Here is a 27,857-nt window from a genome sequence, read left to right on the forward strand (position 1 = left end):
ATGACAATGTAGTCTGTACACATTCAGAAGACTTACAACATCTATTATAAAACTCCAATATACTGATGATAACGTAGTCTGTACACATTCAGAAGACCTACAACATCTTTTACAGGACTCCAATAGGCCGATGATAGGAGCCCCGGTGACAAAGTACGTTAAAGCGGTAACGGCGCTCCATGCAGTCATGCCAGTGGCCACATGACCTTGGAGGTGTCTACGGACAACGCCGGCTCTTCAGCTTAGAAATGGAGATGAGCACCAACCCCCAGAGTCGGACACGACTGGACTTAACGTCAGGGGAAACCTTGACCTTTACCTAGGCCGATGATAGCGTAATCTGTGCACATTCAGAAGATCTACATCAGGGGTCCTCAAACTAAGGCCCGTGGGCCGGATGCGGCCCTCCAAGGTTACTTACCTGGCCCTCACCCTCAGTTTTAGACTTAGGCTTGCCCAAAGACTGAAATGACTTGAAGGCACACAACAACAACCATCCTAATTAACTTGACTATCTCATTGGCCAGAAGCAGGCCCACATTTCCCATTGACATCCTGATAGGTTTATGTTGGTTAAAATTGTTTTTATTTTTAAATATTGTATGTATTGTTTTTTCATTGTTGTTGTTGAACATGTGCAAATAAGACATGCGCAGTGTGCATAGGAATTTGCTCGTATTTTTTTTTTCAAATGATAATTCAGCCCCTCAACAGTCTGAAGGATTGTGGACCGGCCCTCTGCTTTAAAAGTTTGAGGACCCCTGATCTACATCATCTGTTATAGAACTCTAATATGCTGATGACAACATAGTCTATGCACATTCAGAAGACCTACAACGTTTTATAGAACTCCCATATGCCAATGACAACGTAGTCTGTGCACATTCAGAAGACCTACAACGTTTTATAGAACTCCCATATGCCAATGACAACGTAGTCTGTGCACATTCAGAAGACCTACAACGTTTTATAGAACTCCCATATGCCAATGACAACGTAGTCTGTGCACATTCAGAAGACCTACAACGTTTTATAGAACTCCCATATGCCAATGACAACGTAGTCTGTGCACATTCAGAAGACCTACAACGTTTTATAGAACTCCCATATGCCAATGACAACGTAGTCTGTGCACATTCAGAAGACCTACAACGTTTTATAGAACTCCCATATGCCAATGACAACGTAGTCTGTGCACATTCAGAAGACCTACAACGTTTTATAGAACTCCCATATGCCAATGACAACGTAGTCTGTGCACATTCAGAAGACCTACAACGTTTTATAGAACTCCCATATGCCAATGACAACGTAGTCTGTGCACATTCAGAAGACCTACAACGTTTTATAGAACTCCCATATGCCAATGACAACGTAGTCTGTGCACATTCAGAAGACCTACAACGTTTTATAGAACTCCCATATGCCAATGACAACGTAGTCTGTGCACATTCAGAAGACCTACAACGTTTTATAGAACTCCCATATGCCAATGACAACGTAGTCTGTGCACATTCAGAAGACCTACAACGTCTGTGATAGAACTCCAATATGCCGCCGATAACGTAGTCTGTGCACATTCAGAAGACCTACAACATCTTTTATAGGGCTCCAATAGGCCGATGATAGGAGCCCGTTAAAACACTAACGGCGGCCCATGCAGTCATGCCAGTGGCCACATGACCTCGGAGGTGTCTACGGACAACGCCGGCTCTTGGGCTTAGAAATGGAGATGAGCACCAACCCCCAGAGTCAGACATGACTGGACTTAACATCAGGGGAAACCTTTACCTTTACCTAGGCCGATGATAATGTAATCTGTGCACATTCAGAAGATCTACAACATCTATTATAGAACTCCAATATGCTGATGACAACATAGTCTATGCACATTCAGAAGAAGACTTATTTATTTATTTATTTATTTACTACATTTATATGTTGCCCTTCTCACCCCAAAGGGGACTCAGAGCAGCTTACAAATTACATTCACATACAATACATTGTATTATTGGCATAGTACAATACTAGCGTTAAATAACTATATTGTACTATATCATTACATTGTAATATTATTAGTAATATAATTAATTACATCTGTTACAGAACTCCAATATGCCGATGACAACGTAGTCTGTGCGCACTCAGAAGAAGACCTACAAGCCACTCTAAACACCTTCGCAGAAGCAGACGAGAAGCTCGGCCTCTCACTGAACATCGAGAAAACCAAAGTGCTCTTCCAACAGGCACCAGCCAATCCCTCTGCAAGGCCAGGAATACATTAGAAAAAGTTGACCATTTCTGCTCCCTTGGCAGAAAAGTGGATGATGAAGCAGCTGCTCCCCCCTGTGGCCAGAATCGAACATCCCCTCAGGAGAAGGTTAAATTGCCTCTGCGTCTGTCTCTGTTCTATGTGTTTATGGGCATTGAATGTTTGCCCTATATGTGTATAGTGTGATCCGCCCTGAGTCCCCATCGGGGTGAGAAAGAAGGGCGGAATATAAATACCGTAAATAAATAAATAAATAAATGAGCCAATCATGTCATGCGGCAGCAAAAAAAGCCAAGGGGATTCTGGCCTGCATCAAGAGCCTGGTGCCCAGATCCAGGGATGGAAGTCCCGCTCCCCTTTCTCTTCTCTTCTGCCTTGGTCTGACTTTGCCTGGAATCCCACTCTGTCCCATTCTGGGCAGTGCAACTGAAGGGAGATGTTGACTCTAAGCTGGAATGTGTCCAGAGGAGGGTGACTAAAACGATCAAGGGCCTGGAGAACAAACCCTATGAGGAGCGGCTGAAAGAGCTGGGCATGTTTAGCCTGCAGAAGAGAAGGCTGAGAGGAGACATGATGAGGGCCAAGGATCAAGAGGTGAGAGGGGAAGTCCTAGGGAGGAGGGAGCAAGACTGGAAGTGAGATGTTGAAGGGACCATCGGCCAGAAAGTAGTAAACTTTTGCCTCTGTGGCTTTGCCTCTGCATAGACCCTCCCTTCCTGTGAGCTGGTGCCTTTCTCCAGGAAGTTCCGAGGAGAGAAGAAAGCTCAAACAAGTTAGATATCATTTATGCCAAGTAGGTGTGGAAGGTGAGGAAGACCCTCAGACATTGGTCAATTTTATATAAGCCAAAGGTATATATTCTTTGTTTGCTGCGACATGCTTTTGCGATAGCCATTTGCATAGTATGGACCCATAGTACGGGCTGTGGCGCAGCTGGCTAGTAACCAGCTGCAATAAATCACTACTGACTGAGAGGTCATGAGTTCGAAGCCTGGGTTGGGTTAAGCCCCCGACCATTAAATAGCCTGGCTTGCTGTTGACCTATGCAGCCCCGGAAGACAGTTGCATCTGTCAATTAGGGAAATTTAGGTATGCTTTATGCGCGAGGCTAATTTAACTAATTTACAACATCATAAAACTGCCAGCAAAACACGAGGAATGGAATGAGGAAGTACAGCCACTAGTGGACGGTGAAGCAACAGCTCCCCCTGTGGCCGGAATCGTGAAGCTGGAAAAAAATGTTAAATGCCTCTGTGTCTGTCTATATATGTTGTTTGTCTGTTGGTATTGAATGTTTGCCATATATGTGTTCATTGTAATCTGCCCTGAGTCCCCTTCGGGGTGAGAAAGAAGGGCGGGATATAAATACTGTAAATAAATAAACAAATAAATAAGTGGGCGCCTACGGGTGTTTGCCATATCATAGCTGTGATAACAATAAAAGGCTTGTTTTATGGCTCTCTCGGAATTCTCTGCTTTACTTCCTCTCCGAAGGCGCTGACGAACAAGGCTTGACTTCAGTGCACTTTCTCAAAGGAAGTGTATGTTCCTGTCGGGAAGATGGGGCCCGGCTGGACTACCCTTGGGCCCTTTCCCAGTTCTGCTCCTATGAGACCGAAAGCCGAGACGCAGCTGAACGGACCCAAAGAGAAGCCACAGCCGCATCCCAGAAGCCCACGGAAGGAGCCTGCCTGTTGCCTGCACGAAGAAGGCAGGATTGTGCCCATGTCATGATTATATACGATATGTGGCGGCCCCAGAGGCAAAGTGTGTTAAAGCATTGAGCTGCTGAACTTGCAGACTGAAAGGTCCCAGGTTCAAATCCCGGGAGCGGAGTGAGCGCCCGCTGTTAGCTCCAGCTTCTGCCAACCAACAGTTCGAAAACATGCCAATGTGAGTAGATCAATAGGTACTGCTCCGGCAGGAAGGTAACGGCGCTCCATGCAGTCATGCCAGTGGCCACATGACCTTGGAGGTGTCTACAGACAACGCTGGCTCTTTGGCTTAGAAATGGAGATGAGCACCAACCCCCAGAGTGTGAGTAGATCAATAGGTACCGCTCTGGCAGGAAGGTAACGGCGCTCCATGCAGTCATGCCTGTGGCCACATGACCTCAGAGGTGTCTGCAGACAACGCCGGCTCTTCGGCTTAGAAATGGAGATGAGCACCAATCCCCAGAGTGTGAGTAGATCAATAGGTACCGCTCTGGCAGGAAGGTAACGGCGCTCCATGCAGTCATGCCAGTGGCCACATGACCTTGGAGGTGTCTACAGACAACGCTGGCTCTTTGGCTTAGAAATGGAGATGAGCACCAACCCCCAGAGTGTGAGTAGATCAATAGGTACCGCTCTGGCAGGAAGGTAACGGCGCTCCATGCAGTCATGCCTGTGGCCACATGACCTCAGAGGTGTCTGCAGACAACGCCGGCTCTTCGGCTTAGAAATGGAGATGAGCACCAATCCCCAGAGTGTGAGTAGATCAATAGGTACCGCTCTGGCAGGAAGGTAACGGCGCTCCATGCAGTCATGCCAGTGGCCACATGACCTCAGAGGTGTCTGCAGACAACGCCGGCTCTTCAGCTTAGAAATGGAGATGAGCACCAACCCCCAGAGTGTGAGCAGATCAATAGGTACCGCTCTGGCAGGAAGGTAACGGCGCTCCATGCAGTCATGCCAGTGGCCACATGACCTCGGAGGTGTCTGCGGACAATGCTGGCTCTTCGGCTTAGAAATGGAGATGAGCACCAACCCCCAGAGTGTGAGTAGATCAATAGGTACCGCTCTGGCAGGAAGGTAACGGCGCTCCATGCAGTCATGCCTGTGGCCACATGACCTCAGAGGTGTCTGCAGACAACGCCGGCTCTTCAGCTTAGAAATGGAGATGAGCACCAACCCCCAGAGTGTGAGTAGATCAATAGGTACTGCTCTGGCAGGAAGGTAACGGCGCTCCATGCAGTCATGCCAGTGGCCACATGACCTCGGAGGTGTCTGCGGACAATGCTGGCTCTTCGGCTTAGAAATGGAGATGAGCACCAACCCCCAGAGTGTGAGTAGATCAATAGGTACCGCTCTGGCAGGAAGGTAACGGCGCTCCATGCAGTCATGCCAGTGGCCACATGACCTTGGAGGTGTCTATGGACAACGCCGGCTCTTCGGCTTAGAAATGGAGATGAGCACCAACCCCCAGAGTGTGAGTAGATCAATAGGTACCGCTCTGGCAGGAAGGTAACGGCGCTCCATGCAGTCATGCCAGTGGCCACATGACCTCGGAGGTGTCTGCGGACAATGCTGGCTCTTCGGCTTAGAAATGGAGATGAGCACCAACCCCCAGAGTGTGAGTAGATCAATAGGTACCGCTCTGGCAGGAAGGTAACGGCGCTCCATGCAGTCATGCCAGTGGCCACATGACCTCGGAGGTGTCTGCGGACAATGCTGGCTCTTCGGCTTAGAAATGGAGATGAGCACCAACCCCCAGAGTGTGAGTAGATCAATAGGTACCGCTCTGGCAGGAAGGTAACGGCGCTCCATGCAGTCATGCCAGTGGCCACATGACCTCAGAGGTGTCTATGGACAACGCCGGCTCTTCGGCTTAGAAATGGAGATGAGCACCAACCCCCAGAGTGTGAGTAGATCAATAGGTACCGCTCTGGCAGGAAGGTAACGGCGCTCCATGCAGTCATGCCAGTGGCCACATGACCTTGGAGGTGTCTATGGACAACGCCGGCTCTTCGGCTTAGAAATGGAGATGAGCACCAACCCCCAGAGTGTGAGTAGATCAATAGGTACTGCTCTGGCAGGAAGGTAACGGCGCTCCATGCAGTCATGCCTGTGGCCACATGACCTCAGAGGTGTCTGCAGACAACGCCGGCTCTTCGGCTTAGAAATGGAGATGAGCACCAATCCCCAGAGTGTGAGTAGATCAATAGGTACCGCTCTGGCAGGAAGGTAACGGCGCTCCATGCAGTCATGCCAGTGGCCACATGACCTCAGAGGTGTCTGCAGACAACGCCGGCTCTTCAGCTTAGAAATGGAGATGAGCACCAACCCCCAGAGTGTGAGCAGATCAATAGGTACCGCTCTGGCAGGAAGGTAACGGCGCTCCATGCAGTCATGCCAGTGGCCACATGACCTCAGAGGTGTCTGCAGACAACGCCGGCTCTTCAGCTTAGAAATGGAGATGAGCACCAACCCCCAGAGTGTGAGTAGATCAATAGGTACTGCTCTGGCAGGAAGGTAACGGCGCTCCATGCAGTCATGCCAGTGGCCACATGACCTCGGAGGTGTCTGCGGACAATGCTGGCTCTTCGGCTTAGAAATGGAGATGAGCACCAACCCCCAGAGTGTGAGTAGATCAATAGGTACCGCTCTGGCAGGAAGGTAACGGCGCTCCATGCAGTCATGCCAGTGGCCACATGACCTTGGAGGTGTCTATGGACAACGCCGGCTCTTCGGCTTAGAAATGGAGATGAGCACCAACCCCCAGAGTGTGAGTAGATCAATAGGTACCGCTCTGGCAGGAAGGTAACGGCGCTCCATGCAGTCATGCCAGTGGCCACATGACCTCGGAGGTGTCTGCGGACAATGCTGGCTCTTCGGCTTAGAAATGGAGATGAGCACCAACCCCCAGAGTGTGAGTAGATCAATAGGTACCGCTCTGGCAGGAAGGTAACGGCGCTCCATGCAGTCATGCCAGTGGCCACATGACCTCAGAGGTGTCTATGGACAACGCCGGCTCTTCGGCTTAGAAATGGAGATGAGCACCAACCCCCAGAGTGTGAGTAGATCAATAGGTACCGCTCTGGCAGGAAGGTAATGGCGCTCCATGCAGTCATGCCAGTGGCCACATGACCTCAGAGGTGTCTATGGACAACGCCGGCTCTTCGGCTTAGAAATGGAGATGAGCACCAACCCCCAGAGTCGGACACAACTGGACTTAACGTCAGGAGAAAACCTTTACCTTTGGTTTGAATGGAATTGTATGAAAAGAAGGGATGAATGTCAGCGAATAATTTTGAAGACTCCATGCTAAGGAATCAAGGCCTGCAATGACAAAATCATTAACTACACCCATGGACTGTAATTAAGACCTGCTAATGAGAACTGAAATGGTTGACTCGCCTGGTAAACAGTGATAAGAACTGTGACAGTGATAAGAGAAATGTTTACATATGTTTATCAGAGACAATTGTTCTTTTGAGTTAAGGAAATGTTTACAAAATTCTTTGCCTTTTTTAATGTAAAAGTGTACAAGTTCTGATATACCCTCTCACACTGAAACTGCAATAAAAAGAACCTTTGTTTACAAAATATTCATGACACCCAGGGTGACCGAGGCCTGAGCAAGGCCAAACAAGTTCTGTCCAGGGATAGCAAGCAACACATGCGCATTGGTGCTGCCGGACATTTCTGGGTGAGGGCTCACTCAAGGGACCCAGCAGACCGCCTTCGCGAACCCAGCCCATCTCTCGCCAAGGGCTTCAGAGATGCTTCCAGAAGCCAGGGCTCACGGAAGGCACCCAAGGAGGACACATTCTCATCACGCGCCCCAGAGGAAGCCCAGGGACAGGCGGACTGGATGCCGGTTGAGATGGCTGCCGAAAGAGAAGCAGTTGCTGCCTCCGCCCAGGACCAGCGCGGCCTCCTCCTCGGGCAAGAAGACACTGCTGTGTCCGTGGAGCATCAGGGGCCACTCGAGAGGCGCCTGCGGAAGAACCAACAACGGAGTCACAGGAGCGAGAAGGAGGGATGCTGCACAGGAGGAAGGGGTGCCCTGTTTTGTCTTTCAAGAACAGCCTTAAGACACTGTGGTAAGTACATGAAAACTGCTTTACTTCAGCAAAACAAAATAGAGCACACTCAATGGAATAATGCAAAAGAAAGCCAGGAATAAAGCTAGGCATAAATCCAGATGCAGACTTGGAACAGGCGCACAGAGAGTGAAGGCATTAAGAGTCAGTTTGTTGCCAGCAAGAGCTGGCTGCACCTCCTTCTGCTTTTATAGCCCTGGGTCCCCACACAGCTGCTAGGGCAGTTCCTAATTACTCAGCTGCATTTCTGGCAGCTAATTTAGCTGAATGACATGTCTCTGATCTGTTTCCTTTCGCCTCTCCTGGAATGAGGGTACTAGCAAAGTCTCCTCAGACTCCAACTCACCCTCAGATTCATGAACACTTTCCTGCTCCCCTTCCTCTTCTGAAGAGGAATGCCTGACAAGGGGCCAGCGAGGAGGACAGTGCCACCCGCCTCATGGCCTTACTCTGCCTCAACGTCTCTGTCCCCGTCCCCCCGCCAACACTTTCCTGAAGAAGCCTCTGTGACCATGTTTTCCTTGGCTCCTTTACCCACTTGTGCTGGGTCTCCACAGTTAAGCTAAGCCAGTGGAGAGAAGCCCATTATTATTACTGTTATTATTGTTGTTGTCGTTATTTTTTTACTGTGAATGTATTGGTTTTGTGTAGTTTGAAATATGTACTTAGTTTAAAGCTATCAGTCAGTATGTGTGTCTATAATGCAACATGTAATCCAGTAATCTAGTAATGTAAGAGTTAACTGCATAGAGTAGAGATTTATGGCTAGAGGGAAATAGTGAAAGATTTCTGGTTGCAACAGGAAATCCGTCATCCTGTGGAATGTGGGATGAGACGACAGTACTTCCCATTAATGAGGTTGGATGCACAGATGCTAAGCTCCAGCAAAACTATGTAAATATTATACAAACTGCAATAAAGTATAAAAGCCATTGATTTCAGTTGACATCTGGGAAGTCTGGATTTATTTGCTTGGATTTTAATGTATTTGTCCATTATTTTATTTTGTGTATTGTTGGAATGTTTTAAGTTTATGTTAAATATGTTGTTGTTGTTCAGGCTTGTCCCTGTTGTGAGCCGCCCCGAGTCCCTTCGGGGAGATGGGGCGGGATATAAAAATAAAGTTTATTATTATTATTATTAATTTCCGTGCCACTGAGCAGATTGCCAGATCGTTGGAGGAGGAGGTAAATTGGGACAGGAGGTGACTGAGTCTCAATTTAACAATTTCCTGACATATGCCCCCCTTTTCACTCCACAAGGAGACTCAAAACGGCTTACATTTAAAGCATTAAACATCCCTTCCCACACTCCATAGCAGTGGTGAAAGGAATGAAGGTGCCTCACTGTTGGTGCTTGAGGTCCAGCCAGGCAGGTCAAGAGTCTGGGCGAGAGAAGGGTGGCCACTCCACACTCAGCCCTGTAGACGTGCACTCAGAGGAGGAAGATGGGGCAAGTGGACCAGAACTGGTGGGAAGCACCCCCCCTTCCAAATCACTCACTTACCGTGTCAATGCTGTACTCCGCCGCCTGCCCTGTGGCCAGGTCCACCACCGCAACACCAGGCACGGAAGGGGCGTGGAGCCAGACGCCCCCCACCAGCAGCAGTTTTCCCCGGTGCACATGGGCCGTATGGGAGTACCTGGGGGAGAGGGAAGGAGGATGAAGTGGTCCGGTGCTGGGAAGAAGGTCCCCATGGGGACCAAGCCTCAAGGAGCTCCCTCCACAGTGGATGCAATTCTCTGCTTGCCACTGAGGCACAACAATCTCTCCTGTGGCCACATGAGCCATGGAAGCCCACCAGCCCTTTCTCGCAGCTCCTCCTCTCTCCCAGTTTCATAGTAAAGAATATTAACAAGAGGACTGCTGTGGTCACCGTCAATACAGAGACACCCACCTGAGCGTTTAGACCAGGGGTCCTCAAACTTTTTAAGTGGAGGGCCGGTTCATGGACCTTCAGACTGTTGGGGGGCCGGACTATGATATGGTCCAAAATTAGGATTGTTGTTGTTGTGTGCCTTCAAGTCATTTCAGACTTAGGTCAACCCTGAGTCTAAAGTTTAGGACAGAAGCCAGGTCAATGACCTTGGGGGGCCACATCCGGCCCATGGGCCTTAGTTTGGGGATCGCTGACCTAGATGATCTCATAAGATCATAGGTAAGCAAAGAGACCTTCAAAGACAATCTAGATGGTCTCATAAGACCATAAGGAAAGAGACCCTCAAAGGCCATCTAGATGATCTCATCAGGCCATCAGAAGACCACAGATAAGGAAAGGGACCCTCAAAGGCCATCTAGATGGTCTCATGGGACCATAGGTAAGGAAAGTGACCTCCAAAAACCATCTAGATTGTCTCATAAGACCATAAGTAAGGAAAGAGACCCTCAAAGGCCATCTAGATGATCTCATCAGGCCATCAGAAGACCATAGGTAAGGAAAGGGACCCTCAAAGGTCATCTAGATGGTCTTATAGGACCATAGGTAAGAAAAGTAACCTCCAAAAGCCATCTAGATGGTCTCATAAGGCCATAGCTAAGCAGAGAGACCTTCAAAGACCATCTCAATGATCTCATAAGACCATGGGTAAGCACAGAGACCTCCAAAGACCAGGTAGACTTAGGTCAACCCTGAGTCTAAAGTTTAGGACAGGGGCCAGGTCAATGACCTTGGAGGGCCGCATCCGGCCCACGGGCCTTAGTTTGGGGACCCCTGGTTTAGACCTTCAAGAAGTTTTCTAACTTCTGAGTATCACCATTTTATCCCACAGCTCTCTTGGGCAATTGTCATGATGAATACGCTACCCTTTAAAGTGAAAGGTCTCCTCCCTGAGTCTTTGGTGGTTTTGCATCTTTCCAAATTGGTGTTAGTCGTTCTTAGTCCTTTACAAATTGGTGGCAGTCGTTATACATTCTTTACAATGTTATTAGTTCTTTATAAATTCCTCACAAATTCGTTGTCTGTGAATCCAAGGTATATAGTTGCATAGAATCTATATGTCTGTAAGTCTGCTGTCGTTCTTTGTGTAAAATTGTAGTTCTGTAAAAGTTCTGATGTACCTTCTCACACTGGAAACTGCAATAAAAAAGAACCTATGCTTTGAATGTACTGAAAAGTATTCATGGCACAACGGCACGTGTGGGTGGGCCAGGAAGCGTGGCCGAGGCAGGCGTGGCCTGGGCCTTTGTCCTCCAGCTAAGCCTTGCAGGCAGGGATATGGCCGTGAGGGTCCACAGCTCTGCCTGGCACTTTACGGGTCTCCCTGGGCGGCGGCAGCAGGAGCAGCAAAGCAACTTCAACCATATGACCCGCTGGACTGACGGGGCAGCCGCTTACCTGGGAATGAGCGGAGGAAAGGTCTCCAGCGTCTGCCACCGGAATCCCCCCTCGATGGGTCTCAGGAACAGGACGGAGCCCAGCGGCTGTTCGGCGGCCCCCAGTCCTCCGGCCATGAGCACCCCTCCCTCCCAAGCACAGGCGCCGTGCGAGTGACGGCCGGGCGGGACAGGACCCTCCACAGGAACCTGAGGGAGGAAGGGTCACTCTCTGAGCCCCTTTGTACTTCTGGGCTGTGGCGCAGCTGGCTAGTAACCAGCTGCAATAAATCACTACTGATCAAGAGGTCATGAGTTCGAAGCACGGGTCGAGTTAAGCCCCCAACCATTAAATAGCCCAGCTTGCTGTTGACCTAAGCAGCCCGAAAGACAGTTGCATCTGTCAACTAGGATATTTAGGTACGCTTTATGCGGGAGCCTAATTTAACTAATTTACAACACCACAAAAAGTGCCAGCAGCATATGGAAAGGAATGAGGAAGTAGAGTACTAGGTGTCACTTGTGGATGATGAAGCAACAGCTCCCCCTGTGGCCGGAATTGTGAAGCTGGAAATGTTAAATAATGCCTCTGTGTGTGTTTATGTCATGATTTCCAATCTTTGACATCTCCGGTCATGCTGACAAAGAACAGATGCCAGCCATAAAACAGGCCAGACATAAAACCTCAATGACCCTCTGGTATGTGAGAGCCCCTATATAAATGGGCTACAGAGAAGGTTCTGGTATTCTGTACAATAAAAGCTGTTGGAATCTACCAGCGTGTGTCTTGGTACTTTCTTCTGGTGGAAGACTGACCCGCAGCACAACTGGAAGAAGGGAAGCTAACATAAAGTTGCTGAGCACCGACCCAAGTGGAAATGAAGCAGCCGCCGCCCCAGCCCCAGAGTCCTGAGTCAAGGGCGCTCCCCAGGAAGGGCTGCCTCGCCCTGCCCTGCTCCCCACCTCAAGGCACTGCATCTGTTCCAGGTGGAGGAAGCACCCATCGTCCCGAACGCGCTGCCCGGAGCTGCACCCGCCGTAGACAAAGAGGTAGGCCTCTCCTGGAAGAGATCTTTGCATCACCCTCTGGCTTTGCCCTGCTGCTTCCCCCACAGCACAGTCGGGGTCCGAGGGGCAAGGAGGGCCTAAGAGCAGTTGGAGCCCCGCCTGCGTGACCCACAACAGGAACAGGGGCTGTGAGGATGAGGGTCCGTCCAGACCGGTCCTCCCCATACCCACCTCCTACCTTGATGCTCGACCTCAGTGGCCGAATGCCTCCAGCGCATTGGTGAGGCCAAGCCCTCGATGGGCGGCAGCCGGGAGAGCTCGGCGGCGACGGGCCCCTCGTCAGGGCTTCCCGAAATGCCCAGGCGACAGGCGTCCAGGGCGGGGGACGCTGGGGACTTCCGCCCCCCGAGAACGAGGGCCCAGCCATCCTTCAGGAGCGTCAGCGAGTGGAACAGCCGCCCGTCTGGGGAGAGAGAGGCAGACACACGGAGGGAGGGGTTGGGACTCACCCTGGACGACTCAAGTCTAGATGTAGTTAGATGATAGAGTTAGGTTGAGGGAATCCTTTCCCTGTTTCCAAAGAAGGATTTATGAGGTTGGAGTTTTGCAGATCTGAAGACATGATTGCCAACATCCTGACAAACCCCTGCCTAGACATGCTCACGAGAAGCTGAAGAAAATGTTGAACCTGATAGACATGAGCAGCCCAGGCTGAAGAAGGGGATTGTTGGGAATCACCCTGGAGGACTCAAGTCTAGATGTAGTCAGATGGGCGATAGAGTTAGATTGAGGGAACCCTTTCCCTGTTTCCAAAGCATGCCGAGACAGGCTTCACTGTGTTTCACTCTATCCTGTTCACGTCACATCCCTTACTTTGAAGTTAGCAGAAATGTGAATCTTAGGGACACTAACTTCTCATTGGTCAGAATGTCTTTTATGGCCCCAATAAACTGGACCATGCGGTTGGAACCATTTTGGTTCTCTCTTCTCCCTTTGTTCTTTTGGCAAACAACACCATCTTGCCATTCCTCCTGGCAAGATGTGATTATCTAGCTGTTTGTTATTTTTCCTTTCTTATTTTTCCTTAGAAACCAGTCTAGAGTAGACTAGACAGCTCCCAAGCCTTTCTATCTACAATGGAGTTCTTTTTACCTGAATAAATATTGTTTTGAACTTTTACTGAGACTCTGCACTCCATCTCCCCCAGAGAGGGTTAAATTGAGTCTAACCGCTCAGAGATGACCACCACAGGAGCCCCCCCACAGACGAGGCCAGGCCTGCCCCCTCCCCATGCCCCTCGCCCCGCTGCTCACCCCAGGCCTCTCCGGAGTCCGCCAGGCACAGAGTCCGGCCACCCCAGTCCTTCTCCTCCGGGGAGTCGCTCCTCCTCCTCCTCCTCCTCCTCCTCAGCAGGTGCAACTGCGTCAGGCGACAGTGGCGCCCCTCCTGGTCCCCAAAGCCCCCCGCGGTCAGGACCGTCTGCGGAGCGAGGAGCACCGAGCGATGGCCAAAGCGCCTCAAGCTGGAGGCTCCTGCTTCCGTTGCGATGACCGAGGCAGAGACCGTCCCAGCAAAGGCAGGCTCCCGGGAAGGAGGAAGGGCTGGAGAGAGAAGAAGAAAGGGTGTCAGCGAGTGGATGGGAAATCAGACCAAGGAGGAGGGGGTGGGAGCCAGCCCTCAGGAGGAGAGGGGTCAGAAATATTAAAAACTAACTAGGTATTTTTAATGACAAAAATGTGAGTCAAGCACTGAAAGGGTTCAATGGACGCAATGACTCAGCAAGATCTGCAGTTCTATATCAGCAGGTGTGCCTGTAGCTGAGTAGGCCTCAGTCTGTGAGAAGGCCTCAGTCTGGGAGAAGCCTCAGTGTGAGTAGGCTTCAGTGTGAGTAGGCCTCAGTATGTGAAGGCCTCAGTCTGGGAGAAGCCTCAGTGTGAGTAGGCTTCAGTGTGAGTAGGCCTCAGTATGCAAAGGCCTCAGTCTGTGAGAAGCCTCAGTGTGAGTAGGCCTCAGTATGCAAAGGCCTCAGTCTGGGAGAAGCCTCAGTGTGAGTAGGCTTCAGTGTGAGTAGGCCTCAGTATGCAAAGGCCTCAGTCTGTGAGAAGCCTCAGTGTGAGTAGGCTTCAGTGTGAGTAGGCCTCAGTATGCAAAGGCCTCAGTCTGTGAGAAGCCTCAGTGTGAGTAGGCTTCAGTGTGAGTAGGCCTCAGTATGCAAAGGCCTCAGTCTGTGAGAAGCCTCAGTGTGAGTAGGCCTCATGTGTGAAGCTCCAGTGTGAAGGCTGCTGTGTGTAAAGCTACTGCATGAATCTCCTGTGTAAGTTCGGTGTGAGAGGAGGCTCTGTGAGAGCGAAGCTGTTCATCTGCATGAGAAAGAAGCCCAGTATGGAAGCAAAGAAGTATAAAGAACTTTACTTCTGTTTTTTGCAAATAGTGCAAACATATTATTTTGCTACAAAGAAAAGCCTCCAAAGAAGAGATAACATTGGTCTGTGTGTTTTTGTTCTTTTTATCATTTTTGGCTACTAGTGCTGGGTCACACTGCTGCTAAATCGGCAGCTCTGGGACTCAATAAGACCCTCCAGTTCGGTGTGAAATTGTGATCTTGTTGTTATCTCTCCGTTTTGGTAATGTCTTTATTATTTCAATGCGGATGTCAGTTTCCTTTGTGGGACATGGGTGGTTCTGGTTATTTTGTTCTTCGCCCAGCACCGCACAGCCAGGAATGTCCAGGCCAGCCCACACCCTCCAGGCCTCCTGCACACAACCCAAGACAACAAGGCTTTGACCAGACTTAGATTTGTTGTCAAAGGCTTTCATGGCCAGGCTGGCCCTGTTCCAGAAACATTCTCTCCTGACGTTTCGCCCACATCTATGGCAGGCATCCTCAGAGGTTGTGAGGTATTTAGTTGTTAGTTTCCCACAGACCTCACAACCTCTGAGGATGCCTGCCACTGATGTGGGTAAAACGTCAGAAGACAATGCTTCTGGAACAGGGCCAGACAGCCCAGAAAACTCACAGCAAAACATATTTAGATTCTTTATGAGTATATATGAGGACCTTCAGATTCTTTACTAAGCACTTTATTAAGGGGCCGGGGCTGTGGCACAGGCTGGTGAGCAGCCTGCTGCAATAAATCACTCTGACCATGAGGTCGTGAGTTCGAGGCTGGCCCGTGGCGGGGTGAGCACCCGTCAATTAAAAATAAAAAATAGCCCCTGCTCGTTGCTGACCTAGCAACCCGAAAGATAGTTGCATCTATCAAGTAGGAAATAAGGTACCACTTATAAAAGTGGGGAGGCAAGTTTAACTAATTTACGACCTGGAATGAGGAAGTGCTGTCAGAGTGGATGATGAAGCAGCTGCTCCCCCCTGTGGCCAGAATCGAACATCCCCTCAGGAGAAGGTTAAATGGCCTCTGCGTCTGTCTGTCTCTGTCTCTGTCTGATGTGTATTTGGGCATTGAATGTTTGCCCTATGTGTACATAATGTGATCCGCCCTGAGTCCCCTTCGGGGTGAGAAAGAAGGGCGGAAAATAAATACTGTCAATAAATAAATAAATAAATAAATACAAGACTAAAAACGATTACTGTTGTTTTTACCTGCAGCAATCGCTGTATTATACTGTTTTAATCAGGGAGCATTGTGAAGTTGTGGTGTTTGATGTTGGCTGCACTTTTTGTACTTCGCATGTTGCACCTTGAGTGCTTTGTGAGCCACCCCGAGACCCTCTGGGAGATGGTGGCGGGGTATAAATAAAGATTATCATTATCATTATTATTATTACTAGCTGTGCCCGGCCACGCGTTGCTGTGGCAAAGCGGTGGTGGTATTGGTTAAAAATTGTTGTGTAATTTTTATTTGACGTTATTTGCAATTTTTTATTAATTTTATTGTAAGTTATATTTTTATTTATTTATATTTTATTATTTTCTTGTATTATTTTTAGTTATTTTCTGTTATTATAGTATTTTATTGTATTAATTTTTAGTGTTTTTATTATTTTTTATTGGGTTGCTAGGAGACCAAGTTGGAGGAGCTTAGCCTTCTAACTGGCAGCAATTGGATAAAAGCAATTATTCCTCTCTCTCTCATTAGGACATTATTTTTCTTTTCTTTTTGTTGTATCAACCTAGAGGCGTGGATGATGGGTTGTGTTGTCAAATTTCGAGGTTGAGGGGTCTGTAGTTTTGTTGTTTTGTGGGTCGCCGTGATGCCATCACTCTTTTATATATATAGATTATTATTATTATTAGTAGTAGTAGTATTAATGTTTGCCGATATTTGTTGTAAATCACACTAAGTCCCTACGGGGAGATAAGGTAGGATATAAATAAAGTTTTGATATTTTTTCTCAGGCTTACCTTCCCGGCCAGACAAAACAGAAGCCGGAGCGAGGGACTCTCCCTTGGAGGCCACAAGGATGAAGTAATGGGAGCATTTCAGGTGCCACTCCTGCAGAGAAGGACCAAGGGGAAGGGGACGTGACCAGAATATGAATATACTACGTGTGGGTAAGAACGGAGACACCATTCTAATATTAAAGCCTACAATGACTATTTTATTTATTTATTTATTTATTTGCAGCATTTATATTCCGCCCTTCTTTCTCACCCCGAAGGGGACTCAGGGCGGATTACAATGAACTCATATATGGCAAACATTCAATGCCTTTTAACATAGAACAGGGGTCCCCAAACTTTTTAAGCAGAGGGCCGGTCCACAATCCTTCAGACTGTTGAGGGGCCGAATTATCATTTGAAAAAAAAATACAAACAAATCCTATGTATACTGCACATGTCTTATTTGTAGTTCAGCAACAACAACAACAACAATAAAAGAACAATACAATATTTAAAAATGAAAACAATTTTAACCAACATAAACCTATTAGGATTTCAAGGAAAAGTGTGGGCCTGCTACTGGCCAATGAGATAGTCAAGTTAATTAGGATTGTTGTTGTTGTTGTGTGCCTTCAAGTCATGTCAGACTTTGGCCGAGCCTAAGTCTAAAATTAATTATTTATTTATTGCGTTTATTTACTACATTTATATCCCACCCTTCTCACCCCGAAGGGGACTCAGAGCAGCTGTATGTTCATACAATATATTATATTATTAGCATAACACAATATTAGCATTATATATTACTATATTGAACTATACCACTGTACTATTATATAATATGTAATATATAACATATAATTAATATTATTATATGGTATTACTATTAATATTATATTGTATAACATAAGATTATTATCAATATTATATGTATCTACAATATATTATATTATTAAAACTGATATAAAATATTATATTATAAAACTGAGGGTGGGGGCCAGGTAAATGACCTTGGAGGGCCACATCCGGCCCCCGGGCCTTAGTTTGGGGATCCCTGACATAGAACAAAGACAAACAACAACATAGCTCCGAGCGGGCCTCGAACTTATGACCTCCTGGTCAGTGATCCATTGCAGTTAATTGCACTGGCTTGCTCTCCCGTCTGCGCCACAGCCCCGGGTTAACTACCTGCTTGTGGAACTGTAATTAAAACCTGCTAATGAGAGCTGAAATAGTCGACCCTGCCTGGTAAACTGCGATAAGAACTGTGACCATGATAAGAGGAATGTTTACATCGAGTGAAGGAAATGTTTACAACTGTTAAGAAGGAAGTCAACACTAATCAGGAAGAAGCAACATCTGGTCCAGGAAACAGAGATGGAGCCAGGATATTCCAGGATGGAAGACGTCTATCATTCATTTACAACTTTGGGACAACATCAGGAAAAAAATGCTACCGTGTTTCCCCGAAAATAAGACAGTGTCTTATATTAATTTTTGCTCCCAAAGATGCTCTAGGTCTTATTTTCAGGGGACGTCTTATTTTTCCATGAAGAAGAATTCACATTTATTGTTGAACAAAAAAAATGAACATTTATTATATACTGTACAGTAGTTGTCATCATAAACCAGCATAACCAGACAAACTGTGAATCCTAACAAGAATTTCTTGTTACTACCAGTATTTCCATGTACAACACTCTATGGTACGTACATTAACCGATCCTGCCTGCTCTGGTGTTCTGTTCGTTGGGCATGCTTCCAAACAAAAACTTTGCTAGGTCTTACTTTCAGGGGAGGCCTTATATTTAGCAATTCAGCAAAACCTCTACTAGGTCTTATTTTCTGGGGATGTCTTATTTTAGGGGAAAAAGTGTACTTAAGTGACCTTGTGACGATCCAGAGAGTGTGACAGACAGAGACGCTGTTTTTCTAGGCAGCAGCGGGCCTCTTCAAGCCGGGTCCTTGCCGGGAGGGATAATAGAGCCTCCCTATTATCCAACATTTGGCCCGCCTGTTTATGTCGGATAACCAGAACTCTACAGTATATGAATGTAGGGCCGGGCTGTGGCGCAGGCTGTTGAGCAGCTGCAATAAATCTCTCTGACCATGAGGTCATGAGTTCGAGGCCAGCCCGTGGCGGGGTGAGCACCCGTCAATTAAAAATAAAAATATAGCCCCTGCTTGCTGCTGACCTAGCAAACTGAAAGATAGTTGCATCTACCCTGTTTCCCCGAAAATAAGACATCCCCTGAAAATAAGACCTAGCTGAGGTTTTGCTGAATTGCTAAATATAAGGCCTCCCCTGAAAGTAAGACCTAGCAAAGGTTTTGTTTGGAAGCATGCCTAGTGCCTGCCAAACAGAACACCAGAGCATGCAGGATCGGTAAATGTACATACCAGTTGTACATGGAAATAATGATAGTAACAAGAAATTCTTGACAGAAGTCACAGTTTGGTTATGCTGGTTTGTGATGACAACTACCGTACAGTATATAATAAATGTTCATTTTTTTGTTCAACAATAAATGTAAATTCTTCTTCATGGAAAAATAAGGCATCCCCTGAAAATAAGACCTAGCACATCTTTGGGAGCAAAAATTAATATAAGACACTGTCTTATTTTCGGGGAAACACGGTATCAAGAAGGAAATAAGGTACCACTTATAAAGTGGGGAGGCAAGTTTAACTAATTTACGATGTTGGAATGAGGAAGTGCCATCTGAGTGGTTGATGAAGCAGCTGCTCCCCCCTGTGGCCAGAATCGAACATCCCCTCGGGAGAAGGTTAAATTGCCTCTGCGTCTGTCTGTCTCAGTTCGATGTGTTTACGGGCATTGAATGTTTGCCCTGTGTGTGTATAATGTGATCTGCCCTGAGACCCCTTCGGGGTAAGAAAGGAGGGCGGAATATAAATACTGTAAACAAATAAATAAATGTTTACAAGTTTGTGACTGTTGAGTTAAAATGTACCATCCCCTTTCTTTGTGTCCCCAAAGTAGCTACAGATTCTGTGTGTCTATGTTCTTTCTCAATCTTTCTTCGATGATTGACCCTTGTAGGTTTGACCTATTTGCCCACTTAGTATAGACCCATAGGTTTGCCTTCTCAGAATTATATTTAATTGCACTTTAACGACTATGTCAGCTGGGCAACTACCCGTCCCTGATGATTTTGACATATTTTGCACTTTGGCCCTGATCCGTGAATTCAACTCATGTTTTTAACACCTGACTAATATGTTGACCTTTTATGATTGTTTTTATCCATTACTGTTGTTTTATTGTTGATTGATTTGTTTTATTGCTTTGTTTGCTTTTATATTGTTGTGTCTGGGCATGGCCCCGTGTAAGCCACCCCGAGTCCCTTCAGGGAGATGGGGCGGGGTATAAGAATAAAGTTATTATTATTATTGTTATTATTATTGACACAACGACGTTGTATGACACAGCAAACAAGATAGACATGCTGGATTTCATTTCACAAAACCACAAGCCGAACACTTTTGCAGTTAGCAAAATAATAATATTATAATATTATAATATTATAATTATAATATAATAATATTATTATATTAATATAATATATATTATTAATATTATAATATTATTATATTAATATTATAATAGTATAATATTATATTATTATTATTATTATTATTATTGACACAACGACGTTGTATGACACAGCAAACAAGATAGATATGCTGGATTTCGTTTCACAAAACCACAAGCCGAACACTTCCCAAGTGTCTAGGACTGTGTGATGTATTTTTGGATGATGCGCGCAGATCCCATCAGGGTGGCCTTTTGCAGTTGGCAAAATAATAATATTATAATATTATAATTATAATATAATAATATTATTATAATATTATTATATTAATATAATATATAATATTATTAATATTATAATATTATTAATATTATAATAGTATATTATTATTATTATTATTATTATTATTATTATTATTTTTATTGTTATTGGTCTGCGGTATGCTCTGTCTCAATGTGAACAAAATAAAAGACCCCTTTTCATGCTTTTTACCTCAAATTCATCAAAGGGCTCCAGGGCGTGGATCCTCTCCTGCTCCTCTCCAGGGACAAAGCGATGATAGAACTCGTTCATGTCGATGGCGCTGCACTCCATCCAGCCCTGGAAGGCAAAGAGTGCTCAGGACCAGCCCAGGGCTCTTCCTGGATCAGCTCTGCCCGTCACCCCAGACACCGCACCAACCTCCCCCTTCTCCTCCCTCGCCCTCCACCCGGTTGTGGGTCTCCCCTCACCCTCTGGAGGAAGCGCAGCCGCTGGGCCTCGCAGTCCGTGTAGCGGTCAAGGGAGCGGAGCGGGGACCGCAGCCGGCGGAAGTGCTGCTGCATGACGTGGCCGAAAGGGTCCCCGGGGTGGATCTGCTCGTACAGGACGAACCAGGCCCGAGGGAAGAAGCCGCCCGCCCAGCGGATCAAGGCGTCGGACCTGGAAGGCACCAGGAGGCCCGTGAGTGGCGCAGCCCAAGACCAGAAGCCCAGGAAGCCCCAAGGGAATAGGGGAGCTGTTGTGACTCAGCCCCAGGCCAGCCAGAGTCAAGATGAGGAAGGGGATTCTGGATTTCAGATACAAGAGTCAGAAGATGATGGCATAGGAATGCAGGCTGAATCAGAGGCTGGAGAATTGCAGTTTGAGCAGAATGAACGGTTGACCCCAGAAACTATAGATAACAGACAGACTGACATTCCCATGGGAAATAATGAGCGAAAGAATTCTCAAGTCCCGGTCCCGAGTCCCCGTTGGGGAGATGTTGGCGGGGTATAAATAAAGTATTATTATTAATGAGCGAGAGAGCTCTGCTCCATCTCAGGTGCAAGATAACGATAGTACAGTAGAGTCTCACTTATCCAAGCCTCGCTTATCCAAGCCTCTGGATAATCCAAGCCATTTTTGTAGTCAATGTTTTCAATATATCGTGATATTTTGGTGCTAAATTAGTAAATACAGTAATTACAACATAACATTACTGCGTATTGAACTACTTTTTCTGTCAAATTTGTCGTGTAACATGATGTTTTGTAAAATCATAACTTAATTTGATGTTTAATAGGCTTTTCCTTAATCTCTCCTTATTATCCAACATATTCGCTTATCCAACATTCTGCCGGCCCGTTTATGTTGGATAAGTGAGACTCTACTGTATAAGCACTGATTTATCTCGGGAGGACCGTCTGTCTTGGAGGGGTTCTCGGGTCCGAAGGAGTGAGAGACTGGCGGGAAAGAAAGAGGCCAGTTCTGGGGAAAGGAATGCCTTTCTGGGTTGCTTTTAAAAGTGTGCTTTGCAGATAACTCTTTGTCAAAGCAAATCCTCGCTTCATCTGTGTGGATGTTCTCGTTTCATGCCTAGGAAGAGTGTTCCTGGATCTTTGTACTTTTGGGCCTTGTTTTTGGGATCTACTGACGACTGCCTTGCTTCATGGATTATTAGTTTTGCTATGGTTTATGGACTTATGGATTTTTCATGACTTGTGATGTGTTTGGATTCTTATTGACTCTTTCATTGCAACTTTGAAAACCTTTTTCAACTGCCTGCTTTAATTTATATAATTGCTTTGCTTAATAAAACTTCAAAAGACTTTCTTCTGTGTCTGACTGGATATCTATAGCAAGGTGAACTATTCTGAGGTGCGACAGTGGCCACCCTGGACTCTTTGGGTCAGTTCTGTCGGAGGATGACCCTTGGGGAAGATGAATACCTTTCCTCTGGGGCTGAGAGCGTGTGACTGGCCCAAGGCCACCCAGGGTTTCCGTGGGGACTCCAGCCACGGGGGAGAAGGGCCAGGGCTCATGCACAGGGCTACTCCATGCGCCCTATTATTTCTAAAATGAATGTCTCCCTCCTAAGAGAAAGACAATGAGCCTCAAACGTGGCCAAAGCCTTCCTCCCACAACAACCCACAGACCTCTCTGTCTCCATGTAGGTGAGCACAACCTCCGCCAGGATCAGCGTCGGGGCTCCGGGGTCCAGGCCGCCCTCCAGCAACGCCTCCTCCAGCCGCGGCAGCTCCGCAAGGTCGGCCCCCAGAAGCCGGTAGTCCTCTCCCCAAAACTTAATGGCCCCTGCAGAAGGGAAAACGGGGCTCAACTTGGGGGGCAGGATGAGGCAGGGGACGTGGAGTGGGACTGCAGCCCAGAATAAGAGGGAAAGCGGAGGGACTGGCTTATCTAACCGAACTCATGTCCCCAGACCCAGATGAAGGACGTCTTCTGTCGGGAGATCTTCCCTGTCCGAAGGGGCCTTTGGGGGTATCTGTTGTGATTCAGCCAATGATTGTTTCTGATGTCACTGTGGATGATGGAATTGCTGAGCCTGTGAGGAGATCTTAAGTCCTGAAAATGAGCATTGTGTTTCTCCTGTAGTTTCTGAAGGCCACATGTCTGCAGAGCAGCCTTTCTCTAGGGAAGCGAGTTCTGAAGATGAATTGCCAGATGAAGAGGCTAATGACCCAGGAAATAGGAGGCAGAGCTTCCGTAAACTTTGGGCGAGTTCTAAAACCCAACGAAGGTCATTGTGTTTGTTAGCTAAGAGACCCTTATCTAGTTGTAAAGGTAAACAAAACGATTTCATCACAGTCTATGAGACTGGAAATGCTTTATATAAGACGGGGAAAAGATTTTAGATCAGTCTGGGCAATGCTGGAATTTAAAGAATGTCTTGCATTACGCCTTAACCACAGGAATTTCTAGTTCCATGTTTTCAGCTATCCAAGTTCTTGTTTTCCAAGTCTAAGGGATTATTCTGGAGTTTTGTGTATTGGATTTTATACTGCTTTGCTTATCTGGATATTTTGCATTCCTGGTTTTGGAATTCTACCTTTGTGCCTTGAATTTAATGGACTATTTCGTATCTTTGGACTAAACTATTTTTACCATTTTTATTGCTTTGCCTTTTATATATTGTGTTGTTGAAGGCTTTCATGGCTGGAATCACAGAGTTGTTGTGTGTTTTCCGGGCTGTCTGGCTAAGCAAGGAAGTTTCTCCATATGCCTCACAACCTCTGAGGATGCCTTCCATAGATGTGGGCGAAACTTTAGGAGAGAATACTTCTGGAACATGGCCAGACAGCCCGGAAAACATACATCAACTGTTTTATATATTCTTCAATGAACTGCTTCCTGATGTACTGGACTGGTGTGGTGATGAAGTCCAGAAGTGTCCCTGCTCTGGGATGCAGCAGTACCTTCCAGGATTCATTCCTCACCCGAGTGCTGCGCAGAAGCGCTGCGTCCAGCCACGGCAGCCAGGCCCTCCGTCTGGGACACCAGGGCCGCTTTGTGGGCCATGACCTCCGGGAAGTCCACCTCGAAGAACAGGGTCCGGCCCAGGAGCCCCTCGTCCTTGGCCCAGAAGAAGAGCGAGTCCATGCCTGCCCCCAGGGAGAGCACCTGCGGGGAGAAGGGCAGGCAGGGCAGCTGTGACTAGCAGTGCTGTGGAATTTGGAGAGGCACGAGTGGAGGGCGAAAGGGAGAAACGTGCCAAGAGGAAGAAGGGGCATCAAGCCAACCCTGACCGGACCACCTTCTGCCTGGAAACCGATGCCCTCACTCGGAAGAACAAGATCATCCAGATGGCTTCATAAGACCATAGGTAAGGAAAGGGGCCCTCAAAGGCCATCTAGATGGTCTCATAGGACCATAGGTAAGGAAAGGGACCTCCAAAAGCCATCTAGATGGTCTCATAAGGCCGTAGCTAAGCCAAGAGACCTTCAAAGACCATCTAGACAATCTCATAAGACCATAGGTAAGGAAAGGGACCCTCAAAGACCATCTAGAGGATCTCACAAGACCATAGGTAAGCAAAGAGACCTCCAAAGACCAGGTAGACTTAGATGAACCCTAAATCTAAAGTTTAGGACAGGGGCCAGGTCAATGACCTTGGAGGGCCACATCCAGCCCACGGGCCTTAGTTTGGGGACCCCTGGTTCAGACTCATGTCATCCACATCAAAGCAGACAATCTAGATCCAGAAACCTGTTTTCTATGACGGTTTAGACTCATATCATCCACTTCAAAACCGATACAGCAGAGTCTCACTTATCCAACCTAAACGGGCCGGCAGAACGTTGGATAAGCAAATATGTTGGATAATAAGGAGAGATTAAGAAAACGCCCATTAAACATCAAAATAGGTTATGATTTTACAAATTAAGCACCAAAACATCATGTTATAAAACAAATTTGACAGAAAAAGTAGTTCAATACGCAGTAATGTTATGCTGTAATTACTGTATTTACGAATTTAGCACCAAAATATCACAATATATTGAAAACATGGACTACAAAAATGCGTTGGATAATCCAGAACGTTGGATAAGCGAGTGTTGGATAAGTGAGACTCTACTGTAATATTATTTTAAACATTATTTAACCATATATTTTAATATTATTTAAATATACAGTAGAGTCTCACTTATCCAACACTCGCTTATCCAACGTCCTGGATTATCCAACGCATTTTTGTAGTCAGTTTTCAATACATCATGATATTTGGGTGCTATATTCATGTAATTCCTACATAACATTACTGCATATTGAACTACCTTTTCTGTCAAATTTGTTGTATAACATGATGTTTTTGTGCTTAATTTGTAAAATCACAACCTAATTTGATGTTTAATAGGCTTTTCCTTAATGCCTCCTTATTATCCAACATATTCGCTTATCCAACATTCTGCCGGCCCGTTTATGTTGGATAAATGAGACTCTACTGTATATTATTACTGATATGATTTAAATATATATTATTTTAATAGTATTTAAATGTATATTATTATTTTTGACGTTATTTGAATATACATTATATTTAATCCTATTTAAATATAATTTTTTACTATTGATACAACTTAAACACATATTATCTTTGACATTATTCAAATATATAATATTATTTTGATACTATTTAAATATATATTATTTTTGACATTATTTAAACACATTCTTTTAAACATTATTTGAATATAAATATTATTATTATTATTGATATATTACTTGGATATATATGATTTTTAACATTAAATATATATTTTAACATTATTTAAATACAGTATATATTAAAATATATATTGTTTTGACATTATTTAAATACATATTCTTTTAAAAATTATTTGAATATATATATATATTATTGATATTGATATTACTTGGACATATAATACAGGATTTTATACTGTATGGTTTTAAATGTATTTATTGTATTTTGTTAAATTATTCAATGGTTTTAATTGCTTATGTTTTATCTTTTTGTATTGTATATTGGCATTGAATTTTTGCCAGATTGTGAGCCGCCCTGAGTCCCTTCGGGTGAGAAGGGCGGGATAGAAATGAATAATATAAATAAATACAGTAGAGTCTCACTTATCCAACACTCGCTTATCCAACGTTCTGGATTATCCAACGCATTTTTGTAGTCAATGTTTTCAATATATTGTGATATTTTGGTGCTAAATTCGTAAATACAGTAATTACTACATAGCATTACTGTGTATTGAACTACTTTTTCTGTCAAATTTGTTGTATAACATGATGTTTTGGTGCTTAATTTATAAAATCATAACCTATTTTGATGTTTAATGGGCGTTTTCTTAATCTCTCCTTATTATCCAACATATTTGCTTATCCAACGTTCTGCCGGCCCGTTTAGGTTGGATAAGTGAGACTCTACTGTAATACAATTTTAACATTAAATATATATTTTAACATTATTTAAATATATATTACTATTGATATAATTTAAATATTTATTATATTATTTATCTATATAATATTATTTTGTTTTTATATTTAAATATATATATTTAGCATTATTTTCTATATATTATTTTAAACATTTAATTATATATGCTTATTTTTGACGCTGCGCATGCGCGGCTCCTCCTCCTCCTCCTCCCACTGGCTCACCTGCCTGAGCGGGAGGCGCTCGCTGCGGCGCAGGAATCCCCGGAGGCAGTGCTCGACTGCGCAGGCGCGGACATGATAGCCTCTGAGGGGGAGAGAGAGAGAGAGACTGAGAGACCGTCGGCGCTGGAGCTCGACTGCGCAGGCGCAGACATGATAGCCTCTGAGGGAGAGAGACTGAGAGACCATCGGCGCTGGAGCTCGACTGCGCAGGCGCAGACATGATAGCCTCTGAGGGAGAGAGACTGAGAGACCGTCGGCGCTGGAGCTCGACTGCGCAGGCGCAGACATGATAGCCTCTGAGGGAGAGAGACTGAGAGACCATCGGCGCTGGAGCTCGACTGCGCAGGCGCGGACATGATAGCCTCTGAGGAAGGGAGAGAGTGTCAGTCAGCGCTGGAGAGCAAGGCGAGCCCGCTCCCCGTTCTGCGCATGCTCCGTCCTCCTCACCGGTGGATGGCAGGGGCGCGCCGCGGGCCTCTCCCGCCAGGGGGCGCCAGCAGCTCAACGAAGCGATCCGCTCGGTAGCCCCGCGCAGCCGCAGAACGCTTGCTGTTGGCGCTGCTGCTTCCGGTGCCGCGGACCTGATAGAGGAGAACGAGAAAGCAGGGCTAGAGTGGCCTCCGAAGGGACAGAAGAGAACGAAGCAAGGAAAGAAAGAAATAAAGAGAGATTGGCGGCTCACCGCGGAAGAGCGGCCCATCGCTTCGGCCTCCAGCTCCAGCGTTGCCCGGCAACCTCGCCTCCCGGCCGCTTTGTCAGTCACGAAGGAAACTTCCGGTCGGGACCGGAAGCCAGCCGAAAGGGCTTGTGGGGGATGTAGTTCTCAGATTGGTTACCGCATCCCGCTCTCTGAGTTTGTTCGTTTGTTTGTTCCCCCAAAACTCCTTCGTGGCTGGACGGATCTGGGCCAAACTTGGCGTAAAGGTTCTTCGTGGTCCAATTTAGAAGAATGGATGGGTCCGGGGCTTTAAAATAAAACCACCCTTGAGACCCCAGCCCCAAAACATTAAAACATGTGAATGCAACACTCAGGTGCCACCAACAGAGGGCGCTTTGGAGACAGAAAGGCTACACCAGGGCTGGGCCATCCCTCCAAGTGTTTTGGACTACAACTCCCATCATTTCTCACAGCCTCAGGCCCCTTCCTTTCCCCCCTCCGCCGCTTAAGCGGCG

The 27,857-nt window shown here is 46.4% G+C and overlaps 1 protein-coding gene and 1 long non-coding RNA gene across 4 annotated transcripts; one reads left to right on the forward strand and one right to left on the reverse strand.

Annotated features, from left to right (window-relative positions):
* Nucleotides 1–784: 784 nt before the first annotated feature.
* Nucleotides 785–20,928, forward strand: LOC134297969 (uncharacterized). The gene is made up of 3 exons (XR_010004922.1): nt 785–2,866; nt 16,756–16,911; nt 20,803–20,928. It is a non-coding gene; the product is annotated as an uncharacterized LOC134297969 (long non-coding RNA).
* lcmt2 (leucine carboxyl methyltransferase 2) lies at nt 7,490–27,489 on the reverse strand. Of its 3 annotated transcripts, XM_062977046.1 has the most exons (14): nt 27,367–27,489; nt 27,132–27,265; nt 26,685–26,766; nt 23,990–24,173; nt 22,691–22,847; nt 21,026–21,215; nt 20,787–20,894; nt 16,762–16,852; nt 13,712–13,999; nt 12,637–12,861; nt 12,354–12,451; nt 11,413–11,600; nt 9,585–9,720; nt 7,490–7,972 (listed from the first exon to the last, which is right to left on the reverse strand). In XM_062977046.1, exons 1-14 carry the CDS (start codon nt 27,382–27,384, stop codon nt 7,808–7,810), a joined length of 2,064 nt encoding a protein of 687 aa, XP_062833116.1. In that variant the 5' UTR covers nt 27,385–27,489; the 3' UTR covers nt 7,490–7,807. The 3 variants fall into 3 exon arrangements, with proteins under 3 accessions (XP_062833116.1, XP_062833117.1, XP_062833118.1); XM_062977048.1 differs by lacking the exon at nt 12,354–12,451 and having other exon boundaries at nt 7,834–7,972; nt 27,367–27,468; XM_062977047.1 differs by lacking the exon at nt 26,685–26,766 and having other exon boundaries at nt 27,132–27,436.
* Nucleotides 27,490–27,857: the final 368 nt, after the last annotated feature.

This window comes from Anolis carolinensis, chromosome 3 (assembly GCF_035594765.1).
Source record: "Anolis carolinensis isolate JA03-04 chromosome 3, rAnoCar3.1.pri, whole genome shotgun sequence".
NCBI classification, from domain to species: Eukaryota; Metazoa; Chordata; class Lepidosauria; order Squamata; family Dactyloidae; genus Anolis; species Anolis carolinensis.